The 12,842-nt window shown below is 39.1% G+C and overlaps 1 protein-coding gene across 1 annotated transcript in view; it reads right to left on the bottom strand.

The window, feature by feature from the left end:
* Window positions 1–12,558, bottom strand: part of tardbpa (TAR DNA binding protein a) — a 36,383-nt gene extending 23,825 nt beyond the window's left edge. The window contains exons 1-2 of the mRNA XM_079239175.1: window positions 12,437–12,558; window positions 10,318–10,442 (exon numbers count right to left, since the gene is read on the bottom strand). Coding sequence (XP_079095301.1) covers window positions 10,318–10,442; window positions 12,437–12,459 — 148 coding nt within the window. The 5' untranslated portion in view covers window positions 12,460–12,558. The remainder of the gene's footprint in view (window positions 1–10,317; window positions 10,443–12,436) is intronic.
* Window positions 12,559–12,842: the final 284 nt, after the last annotated feature.

Below are 12,842 nucleotides of genomic sequence, written 5' to 3'. Positions count from 1 at the left end.
ATGAGATGACCCTTGGCCGGACTCTCAGTTTTGACTCCCATAATCCAATCATCTCAGTGAATAATTACCAAATAATAACACCCGTGCAACATAATCTTGGCTCCATCCAGTAGAGTGGCTTCCCTTCCGCCACTTGTGTGCTTAATGTCCTCTAAAGACCCATATTACACCCCAATTAGATGGCACTCTTGTTTCCTTACATCAAGGGCTTGACTCTACTGGCTTGTCACCCTCCCTTGGCCTAATCAATTTCATTACTCCAGTTACAGCCCCAGCCCCGGGAAAGCTGTGCCCTTAAACTTCAGCTCCTTCTTCAATCGATCAATAGCTCGAGTCCCTGCCAAGGTTCCATTTAAAGTTCATTTATTTCAAGCCATCATATAAAACAAGACAGAGCATCGATGCAGGCCCACTTTGTTTTATTTGACTGAGGATTTCCACTATGACGCTCAAATCCACTCCAGTTTACTCCTAAAGCTGTTCTGGGAACATCACCAGGTAGGATCATAATACGGCCACAAGTTATTTACTTCCTGCAAGCCAGTGTTCTGAGTCACATGTGCATCAGACGGACAAAAGTGGCAGAAGCCCCACCAGGGTTTGTCTGAGGCAAAGCTTGCAGTTTGGTTAAACGCAACACAAGTTCGCAATGTACTATTTTTTTTTTCCCCTTCAAAAAACCTTTGAAGTTACTGCCTGAGGATGCAAGAGCTGAACATGAACTACGTAATTGAGTTTCTGTGTATAATCTCACACATAAAATTTCACAGAAACGTGCGTCTTCCTCACGTTTCCATTTTCACGGTTCCCTGTTGATCCTGTAACATCCAAAATTATCACCAGTTAATTAATCTCAATGATTAATGAAATATAGCAAGGTCTATCTCCTCTATTACATACTTTATTTGTGAAGTCTAAGGAGATACCAAGCTTTGGTGTGCAATTATACTGTATGCAAAATTAAGATCCTTAAATATTCATAAGGGTTATATAGAAGATGATCATGATTGTGGAAGCCTGCATCTTCAGTCCTTCATTAACCAGACAACTTCATTATCATTCACAGCTTGACAAATCACTGGTATGGTTTTGGAAATCTAATGAAGATAATTTGCTTTGGATATCGTGAATGAGGTCCCAATTTACATGAAAGTGGCCCCCCAGTATTGACTGAAGTGGTGTGTTTACTTATTTTCCTGCTGGAGTGGGTTACCATATGCTACCGTATCTTGCAGCTTACAGTAAAACATATTGCTATTTAATGTCTTAATGCTATGTTAGGTAAATTAACAAATGAACAAGCAAACAGAAACAAATTAAGATCTCAAGTTGCATGAGAGATGTCAGGACCAAAACTCAGGCGACTGAAAATTTTGATGATTTGGGCCACTGATGAGTCAAAGCTGATGGGTCAGCCGGAGAGACATCCTGTCACTGCCTCCCGAGAGTGACTTCACTACTTGTCAGACAGCATTTCACCTGCTGCAGTCACATCTCTCACAAAACTGCTTATTCACAAGATATTTATGAGTTAACAATCACTCATAAGATGTTGAAGCAAGAGAGCACAACTACTGCAGACTCAAAGGTTTTACAAACTTTTTTATTTGAGACAAACACAGGATAACAGTTTGTAGTTTATATATGATGCAAATACTGATGTTTTGCAAAATAATATAAATAAAAAACCAGGTCAATTATAAATGCATTCATCAGGCATTTTGATGCGAGATGTAAAGACGGTTTTGTACTGCTAGAATGAGCCTTTAGATGGTGAATAAATTATTATAAAACTTATTAATGACTCACCTGCACATCTTGTACTATCCCCTTAAATCTCTTAAAGAGCACCAAAATGAAATGTTTCCAACTTCCTCTTATTTGATGGATGAGGAAAGACTGCTTTGAAAATCCTAAAATGAAAATATCATTCATGCAAGCACAGACCAAGGAGCATCATTAAAATTAAGGGCTCTACTTAATTTTACTTTATCTTTTTAAAAGCACTTATTTCATGCACATTTACCTTAATTGCAATATAAAAAGCTATTAAATAAGTATAAAATTAAAGGGTTCTGTGTGAAAAAATGATAGATATGACTTGAAACTCCATGGGGTTTTAGAGTAATAACAACTCTCCCAGTTTTAAGAGCAATGTTTCATGTTGACCAGAGTTCCACTGTGGCCTCTAAGAGTACCACATCGATGAAGGAGCCTTGATTCAGTAGCACATTTGGGTTAAAACCAAAAAAAGAGCCTTTCTTGGTAGAATGAGCATGTCAGCTTTGCCACACATGGCAACTGCAGCAGGGCTTGGCAGGGAGAGGCTCATCTCTGAGAGTGATTTCTTCCAAAGCTGGCTGAAATGAAAGCATCTTGTTTTAATCAGGGATTCTGGCTGCGATTGCTGCAGTGGGAGCTGCAAGGACTTGGCAGTCAGTTGCAATGCAGTCTGTGGCACTCGTACAAAATACACAAATATTTCCACAGTAATTATGTGTCAAGTTAAACAAGCAATTGAGGGCTCAGGCTGAATGTGTCGGGGTGGGGTGGAAGCGGGTGAGGGTGGGGCGCTTAGCAAAAGTGCACGGTGTGTTAGTTGGATGCAGGGGATTGAATGAGACCCCCAACAAGACAAATTAGGCCAACAAGCTTACGGACTATTTTTCTTTTTTTTTTTTTTCTCTTTTCCTTTTGGTTTCTCTAATTGCAACAGACCACAATGTAATTGTGAATACTCAGTGGATTGAGCAATATTATGTGGTGTTGCCACATATGGTTATAGCGTAGGAAGGCGCTCGCAGCTCACAAGATTTAGTTCATAGACTGGGTGGATGGCCAAAGGGACTGAGTAATTGTGAGATCACTGAGTTTTGCTTTTTTGTGGTTTCTAGTTATAGCAGCGTATTTGTAAATCTACATTGGCATGAATATTTGAAATGAAAATATAATCACTAATGATTATGATCTCACTACAACTACTTGAAATAGTGGTAATCAAGCACGAGAGGCAAAACTTGCATGTCTATTTAAAAGGAGTCACATTTATTTAAGGGCTGTACCAACCTCTTCATCTGTTGTTAAGAAACAAGAAATGCCATGTCTCTCTGTTCCCCTGGGTCTCAAACCTGTGGTGTCCACAATGTTACTCTTTCAGCTATTTTTTCCTTCTTTCTTATGACTACTTTTGGGAAAGGAGGGATCTTAAAAGTGGATTTTATGACATGCCGTACAGTCAAAAGTTTGGACACACTTTTCCATCAAATATTTAAATAAAGTGTCCAAACTTTACAAACTGTATGTATCAAGATGCCAAGCGTAAACGTCATTATTTATGGGGTGTAGAACTGTGTTAAGCGTAAATAGAGTAAGAAAACTATAATCATTGTACGATTTTTTGCCTTAAGTGTAAAGATGCAACATTTTGTGCTGTGAAACATCACAGCTGTTACATGTTCTTCCATCAGATCAAGTTAAAGAAAATATAGAAATCTTACACAATTAAAGAGACTGGGGTCCTGCAAGCAAGAAGCAAGCCAGATGCCTCGGAGAAAAGAGTTAATGCAAATAAAGAAAATCATTTCTTTCAGCACTAACTACCTATCTTGGCTCTGTGCCTTTCCAACCAACCTGTCGTCTCTTTTTACAACATATTTCCATACCGTGCAAAGTGAAAAGCTTACAGGACTATTATGCCATCAGAAAGTCGTCTTTGTTGACACACAACACATCTGATCCCACGGAGTGAAAGCATCTATAAGCCAAGTCACGAGTCATTCCCCCTGGCTGACAGAGTCAGTTTCAGTCTCGGTGCTCCACTAACTTCCCTTGACCTTCCACCTTGCAGAAAGTCTTAGTATCATTGCACCTGATTTAATGCTGACTGATCTGAGCAGGAAACCAAACACTTGCCATTCAGCAAAACAGAACCCCCAACTTTACAGACAGACATGTCTCAGAGCCTTTAAAAAAGTCCTCTGAGGTATCGGGGATCTGATGAGGTGGCATTACTGAGATTTCTCCAAATTATGTGTGGTAATTGGGAAAGTAGTAGAAACTGTAAGGTTAAAGCGAAGTTTTCCATTTGACGCCATCTCCCTCAGTTTACTCTGAACCTAAATGTTTCCTTTTTACAAAAAGAAAAAAGTCTGTTTTTACTTTTGATTACCATATTTGACTTATTAATGTGTTACACTCTATGCCAGAGCCTTGTTGTCCATCTTCTTTTATTCATTTCTCATTTACTCACTCTTCTTTAAGTGTTATTTGGTGAAAGCTGAGCTGGAAGTTACCCGTCTTCTGTCGATTTTGATTAGGTTTGTTCATTACTTTGTGGTCAGGATAGAGCTGGTTTGCAGCCAATCTTCACTTTGTTTGCTATTTTGCTTTTGGTATAGTATTTGAATTTGTGTTCAATTTCTTTTATTTGTTGCCAGACGGTAGTAAAGATGGCAAAAAGAATATACGCATTTGCATTAACAGCTTGCACAGATGTGAGATATAGTGGCGTGTTCACCTGTTACACAGCGGGTATTACAGTGAATATTATGAATTATCTCTTGAAATGTTCAGTCTAACAGAAGAGCTGAATAAATCTGTGGCAAAACGAACTCTAATGTCTCTACAGCGTGTTGCGGAGAGGATGGGATGGATCGTCTATAGAGCAGGAACAGTGACTTCCTGTTCCTCACTGACTTAAATGTCTTCAGGTTCTGTTCAATGATTTTCTCGCCTCGTGAATAAGTTTGTTGTTAATAATTACACCCCCTTTTCATTCACAAAGGGCACACCTCTGTGTTTGCTCAGTCTGGAGTTCTAGTCTGCCTCTAACATCCTAAAGCTGGACATGGAAGCATGATGACTGATAGAAGCAAAGGTTTAAATTTTGTTCAGGTCACTTTTACTTTTGCTCCTGCATGCTGTGTGCATCTATCTTCTTCAGGATTTTCTGAGGAATCACAGGTCTTACTCCAAGCACAGAAAGTATTTTGAAGAGTGCTGCTAGCTGAAATGGAAAAACTGCATCACTCTACACAGAGCTTTTCGCCTTGCCTGCAACAAAAGGGGCCTGATATCACAATAAAATTAGATGAGAATTATGGTTTTAAACATGATGAGTTGGCAGGGGGTTAAAGAAATCTATGATATACACTTTAAATGACACACACACACAAAAAAACGACAATGGGAGCTGCTGCATTAGGCTGTCACCCTCAAGGCGCCATTTTAAATACTCTAGATAAGTGCAGTACTTTTGTCAAAATGAAAGTAAATGAAAAATTCCCAAAGCAGCTGAAAATAATTGTAACTTCATATTGTTACATATATAATTCAAATTGATACATTTGGAGTTGGAAATGTCTATTTCAGCAGAGTACCCAACTCAATCATCCAGCATGAAGCTCTTCAAGCTAAATCCAAGTCTGCTCAATGTTGCTTGTAATATTTATTTATAAAGACCATCTTCCCAAAAAAAGTGCATTTCAGGCTTTGCTGTAATAGATGTTTGAGCCCCAATACTAAGCTTCTCACAGATATGTGAAAAGAATCATTTCATTATACCCAATCCAATATAAGTCCCTTCATTCCTCTCCTTACTGTATGGAACCAGCACACAGAAGTGACACCAGCCCACCCCTCTGAAAGAATATGCTCATTAGCAAAACCAGCTAACAGTAGATCTCTCTATGTCTATTAGTGTTACATTTACATCTAGCATGACAGTGATTCATCACAAATATTAGCTTTGACTGGAATCCTGTCTCTGTACACTTCTATTGCCACCGTGACAACCATTAAATCACCTGCCACTGTGCAGCCACTTTAGTGATGCTGCTGCTGATGCCTGGCTGACCTGTCGAGCCCCAACAGAAAGCTACATACTTCTGTTTTATGTCACATGTAATAGCTATTCAGAAACAGGCAGGTCTTCTTCGTGACTGATCAAATCAAGGGAACGAAAGATAAAATGTATATTCAGTAGATAGATCGGTAGATTTTTCATAATTATCTAATATGATATTGTCATGCTGAGCCCTTATTATGCAGGTTAAAACCTTTCCTGAGAATTATACTTAAAAAGATTTTTTTTCTTCCTATATTTATGTCACTTTTGTGAACCGATACGGGAATTGAAAATTAAACAGTCAGACTCAGATTCCATTTCTTATTTAAATGTTCACATTGTTTGTGCAAAAAACTGTGATTTCCCTCCTCACTCTGCTACACAGAAAGCCCAGCTTCCCAAGTGGCTCCAACAGATGGTGATAAAAGGTATTTGCTTTTTGAAGGTGTTGTCTTGGGTTTTTGTTTAAATCCATTATTTAGGATATATCCTTGGTTGGATGTTTATTGTTATGAATTTGGAGAAAACTTCTTGGTTCCTGGTGGTGTGAAGAACGAAGCAGCACCCTCTGGATAGTTCAACTGTGCAACTGTTCAGATTAAAAAGTTTTAATCAAAAGAGAGGCAAAGATGAGAACAGTTTCTTTGCAGGTCTGCTGCTCTCGTTCTTCAATACTGCTTTCCCCCCCTTGTAAACAGCAGCTGTTTCTGTTAACTTGTGCACTTTCAACCAAAGAGGGGGAATATCTGTTATAATAATCCTTCAACAGATCTGTGGGACATGGAGGTATATTCCTCTGGCACAGACATAGCCAGGATCTAAATATTCTGACTTGTTTCAGAAAGACAATAGTAGGTAGTTACCCCAAAGTGAGTACCAGATGAGTTGTTTTTAACTCAAATGATGTTCCTGATTTGAAACTGGATGGTGGCATTTATCACATAAACAATAATCTTTAAATATGTACAGAATTACGTACAGAAACATGTTTATACTACTGTGCAAAAGTCTCGAACCACCAATCTCTTCTTCCACTTTTTGAAGGAAAAGATGGTTTTATGTGAACTGGTCCATTCAAGTATGGTATCATTTTTTGTTTGTTTGCTTTATTTTTCTTGATTTTTTTGTACAGTTAAGTGGCTAATAATTTAAAAAAAAAAAAAAAAGAAAAGAAAAAACAAACAAACAAACAAAAATGAACAAAAACCACACATACATTTCTTTCCAGATAACCTTAAGGAAGAGGGAGAGTACCACGAACAAGTATGTGGTGAACGTCCAAGAATGACAGTCAGAATACTATTGCTCAGTACCACACTGTTAAACATTTCAGTGTGTTTTTAGTTATTTCCTGGCAACAGTGTTGCTGTCACACTTTTGTACCACACTGCACACACATTTACACCGGCAAATGCTTAGTCATATCGGGGAAAAAACAAGTGTTACATACAACAAAAAGTTTTTCTTTTTTTTTAACATTACTGTTGCCAGGCCATCCTGGCTGATATTTCTCAGTATTATAGTTTAAGGGGGTCACATACTGAAACAGAACCATTGGTGAAAAATTGTTCATTCTCTTTGATGATTTGACATGATTCTATAACCTACATACTGTCATGTCCCATGAGATCTAATCCCTCTGTCTGCATCGTATATACCCTCCTTTTTAAGTTCACACACTACCTTTAAACACAACTTCCATCTGAGAAAAACACTGGACACTGGAAGAGGCTGGTCAGGTGTGTGAGACGCCTGTATGGAAGCTCTGATACTGAGATGCGCCAGCGGGAGGCGCTTTAGCCGTGTTGTATCCGCAGCCTGCATGCACGAAGATGCAATCGCCTCAACACCAGAAAAGTTTTCCGATAAGCTTCTAGAAATTCGTGCATTTTAAACAAAACCATCACCACAGTTGCGACTGTGTTTAGAATAAGTATAGGTTGCTTAGTGTAAAGGCAGGACTGCTAATAAGGAAAACTACAGGAACACTTTGCGATTTATTTCAAAATGTTTGCGGGTCGCAGAAGTACAAGATCCGCATTTTTCCATACATGTAACTTAACAGATTTCCAGCTTAAATCCTACACACTCGTAAATGAAATGATTTTGATTTTAGTTTAAATATTTGCCTCTTATTTAATGAATTACCACATGACTCTGATTCCAAAGTAAGAAAAGGATGCTTGTAACGCAAAAGAAAGCTTATATATCCCTAAGAACTTTAAGGCAAAACAAGAAAAAAACAAAACAAAACAAAAACCAGACACTTGTTTAAAATCCATCCACCCAAATGCTGTTTATCCACTTAATAAAGACTGCGGAGCTGGTGACGGATGGGCTCAGGGTCAAAGAGCTGTTTCTCAGATTTCAGTTCATTTGCACAAAGACAGTCAGACGCCTCGACTCCCTGCGAGTCAATATCGTTGATAACAAAGGACAGAAGCCTCGTGCGACAACGCCTTGAAGTTGTCTCGCGCTGAACTCACGCAAACACAAGAGCAAAGTGCAGCTCAGTGCTGGGAAGAAATGGGGACTCTTGTCATTTAGCTGTTGAGTTTTTTTAAATTTTTTTTTTTTATCACAGGGCACCTGCTGCAAATAGCAGGCAGGAGAGAAAATAGCTGAATGCAAACGATCTGCCCCTCTCTTGTTGGATATTAAACACTTTATAGAAAATTAAACCTTTCAGAGGTAGCAGTAAAAGACCCTGGTGCATCTGTCTTTTCTCGGCTATAATCAGGCATTGGTATCCAAACAATTCCAGGATAATGCATTTAAATACAAGTCCTATTATTTTTTATTGTTATTTTGCATTTTCTCATTCCCTGCTTCGCATCTTTGGCTACCAGATGTGTCTCCACACTGAAGAATTATTTCTCCTCCCCAGAGTCAAATAAATGCAATCAATATGAGTATTGCTCTCAGGCCTTGAAATATTACATTAATGTTCCATGTGGTGACATTTTAGCTGGAATTTTCAAATACATCATGAAGGCTCAAATTAATATTTATCAGCAAGAGGCTTTTATGCTTTGCAAAACAGTATTAGCGTGGAGTCCAATAATCTTGTCCTCTAAATAGGAAAATGGTGTCTGTATAGGCTTGGTTAGACAGGTGTGGGATTTAATAAGTTAAATAGATGACTATTCTTTTTTTAAAAACCCAGTTTTAGTTTTTAAAACAAATAAAAAAAGATAATAGAATTGTTTGGATTTTTTAGACTGAAAACAATAAAGGAAGAAAAGTCAGAGGCTCATTAATAACTATTTACATTTCATGCATTTATTGCTTTTCTTATAATCCCTGGAGGTGCTGAAAGTCAGATTCATTTGACTTAAGGAAGGGAGTGGGGTGGGCCTCAGCATTGATATAATTATTTATTCAGACATGTTAAACAATTTGTCCTTCCTATCTTTGCTGATCAGAGCAGAAAGCCTAAGAAATTCAAAAAACATTGATTTCTCAATATGTACTTGAACTCACCGGATAAAGGCACAAAACACCAAACAGGCAAGGTGTGCTTATGCACACACATGCCCCATGTTTTAGTCTTTTCTTTTTTTTGTAAAGCTTTAGGGGATTCATCCTGCCAATCTGGAAAAATGTGATGCATCTGTGACCATAGGGAATAGCATGCTATCGTTTATAGATCTCTTTTAAATTATTCTTGTCATTGAGCCCCAAATTTATGCCACCATTGATCGAGCAAGGAAAATATGAAACGAATTGGGGTTGCTATTTGATGACCTGCAGGTCAAGGAGATTTTAACATTGGTATTATTGAGCGTGGCATCTGTCGTTTTTCACCTGGGCTGTTGCCCTCTTCACTGTCCCCGCTCTCTTCTGCCACAACGAAAACAAATAGATCTTTCTATGGCATGAAAGCTCCAAATCTGACGCTGGCAAGGTGACGGTTGTGGTTTGCACTTCGCACTAAAAAATACACTTAGGATTCGGAGTTCATCTAAAGCTTTTTACTGATGTGCACCCACAACTTAAAGAGCTTTTTTTTCTGTCACTGAACCTGATTGCATGCTGTGCAGAGCACTTATCTTTGTGTTTTTGATATTTCCCGGATTAGTTCATAAAAAATACAGCTTCACTCACTGATCAGTGTAATGCTGCACAATCCTCTTTGAATTGTTCATATGGTTAAGTTTTCATAAATAAAATTTGCATGACGCAGCTCATGTGGACGATGGATCCTGTGCAGTCTCATGCTATTTTAGTCAGATAGCCAGACTGTGGCAGAGCGTCACCACTCTGCCGCTGAGCTCCTAGCAGAATGAGCCAGGTGTTGAGGTAACAGACTTCCCCTGTGGCCCACTGATGAAGAACATCTGGAGCGCTTCTGTTCCGCCACTTCTTTCCTGTCCTCAATATGACCAGGCGATGTAGCTAACAGTGCGATGCATGTCAACACATGGCTCCAAGGTCCCTAGATAGGGTATGAGATGCTCAGATACTCTTACCTGACAGGGCTGCCCCATCGACACACTGTGAACTCCTTCCATATGCCTGGCTGGTGTTCGGTCCAAGGGTGCCGAGCCCAGTCAAAGAGTCTACACACCAGTGCAGGTACCTCCTCCATGTAGGCCTGAAAGGTGAAACAACTGGTGTAAGAGCAGAGGAGTTGTCAGATAATGTGACATTTTGTCACTAACTTGTAATGGTAATGATGAACATGCATAGTGACAACACATGAGAAACTACCCTGTTTGTGTAAGGTGGGAGAATACACTCCCATCCAAGACAGTAATATGACAAAAATTGAATACTGAGATAACTAGATAAATGAAATTGCACACATAAATTCCACGTGTAAACCAGTCAGTTCTTTAAACCTCTGATTAAACTGCAGCGGTGTCATCATTTGATGTAACTTTTAAAATACTCTACCTGTATTCATCACGACAGCCAGCACTTACAGCATGATTTACCACTGAAAATAAAACTCTAAGGCAAACTAAGTAATTCAATAATACTCCTTTTCTTTTACAGTGCTGTCAGTTCTTCTGGGTACATACAGAATATCTTAAATCATCAGGAGAAGTCAACTGGTCCTCACCGGCAGGTGAGCGGGAGGGTGTAGAAAACCGTTTGTACACAGGAAACTTCAAATATCGACTTTTGATTTTCAAACATCAGCAAAGGTTATTTCTACTCTCTTTTGAAATATCTGACAGTAGAAACATATCTCTAAATGCTTTGTCCCACTTGTATTTACCCCAAAAGGACACACGGAACTGTTTTTGTCCTTCTCTCCTCTTGACAGCCGAGGCCATAAAAGAGTTAAATCTGCTGGAACCTTGCCCTGCTGGCCAATTGAATGGCAAGCACAGTGATCCAAAACACCTTCTGCAGAAATAAAACAATATATAGAAATGCGCAATACTGGGATTTAATTTTCACACCACCATCCATTTATATAATACATGAAATGAACCTCAAATTAATTTGCACTGAGGCTCTAAAGTAACAATGTAATCTCAGTGTTATAGCACAGTTGCAAATGGATTTCTGTCTCTTGTAATTTTGTAAGAAGCACTCTAGGGGTCACCTTAAAAGATGTCGCTATTTTTTAAAAGCACAAACTATCCTGTGGCCTGTCAGCAAAAGGGAGTCTCTGCAATGCAATCTGTTTTGTGCCATCGATTTGTCTGGTGTTGCGCCTTGTCACATGGTTTGCCTGTTAGGTTTGCTGGTATTGGCAGGGATGACTAATATTATACCCAGATGTCTATAATAAAGTGTGGAGTATCTGCTTACTTGTGCGCAATCTGTTCCTTACAACTTCCTGACCAGTGCAGAATGACTTGAACCCTCCTAAATGTTAAGGGAACAACATTACATTACATGGCACAGCAAGAGTGACGGAGAGAGGGGCTCAGCAGAATATGATGACACTTCTATTAGTGTCCTTCCGCTGAAGTACCTGCAACAGAATTCTACAAATTATGCTAGATTGTGACACCTCTGACACAGAGATGATATTTGCTTTTGTGGGTTTGCTTCGTTGTTTTGTTTTGTTTTTTCCCCAGAGATTACGACACATCCTTTTATTTCCACACAAACTGCAACGTGGAAACCAGAAAAACCTCAATAAAAGTTTCTTTCCTGCTTCAAAAAGGCACTTATCCGACACTTGTCTCGCAGCACCTGTCATGCTATCAGTCACTTCAGAGCTCTCCCCCACAGCCATAATGTGTTCCCTCTTACGCTCAAAATCCACTCAGCATTTCCAGACCTTTTCATACGTCACATGATCCTACCCAGATATCTCCTAGGCTATAACTCAGTTCCTAAATTTAGGCAATATATTAAGACGCTCCCCAGTGGACTGATTGTGACTTTTGCCTTTTTTAGGGAGCAAAGTAACAGAGACTGCCTTTCTGTGGTGTTTAGTTACCAAATTACCACAAAGACTTGGTGAAGGTCATGTAAAATACACAAAGTGAAATGATTTAGATTGTTTTCACTACAGCAGCAACTGAGACTTGACTGTTGCCAGAAGACACACACTTTTATAGCTCCAAAAAGACAAAATACATAATATATATTAGAAGAGAATTGAAAAAAAGAGATGTTTGCCTTGTTGACTTTGGCAGTATCATCACAATGACACTTGCTTCTGCATGAATTGTCCTCTGCTCTTGTCCTTCCACCTAAATACCTGCAGCCGTCACTGATCAGTCTGTGGCTTGTTCATTTCCTCCTTCCAGTGCCATACAGTTGCTGCTGTGTTTTTAAGCAAAGCTTTTCAGCTGACCCACCCCTCCTTCCCTCTTTGAATGTCAGCGTTTTCTCTGAAGGAGGAATTTAGAGCTCAGAAAGTTTATAAATAAGCCTTCTATCAAGTTCCACAACAGGTGTGACCCCTATGTCCTAAAACTGAACACTTTCAGTGGCTGACTGCTATTTAGTAAGAGAGGAGGGGGAGAACAAACTTCTAATTGGGTTATTATTTTTAAGTTCTCAACCCCCCCCACCCCCACCC

The sequence above is a fragment of the Telmatherina bonti genome (assembly GCF_933228915.1).
Source record: "Telmatherina bonti genome assembly, chromosome: 4".
In the NCBI taxonomy this organism is placed as follows: domain Eukaryota; kingdom Metazoa; phylum Chordata; class Actinopteri; order Atheriniformes; family Telmatherinidae; genus Telmatherina; species Telmatherina bonti.
The sequence above is the reverse complement of the archived record's forward strand: the minus strand, read 5'-3'. Positions and strand labels throughout refer to the sequence as shown.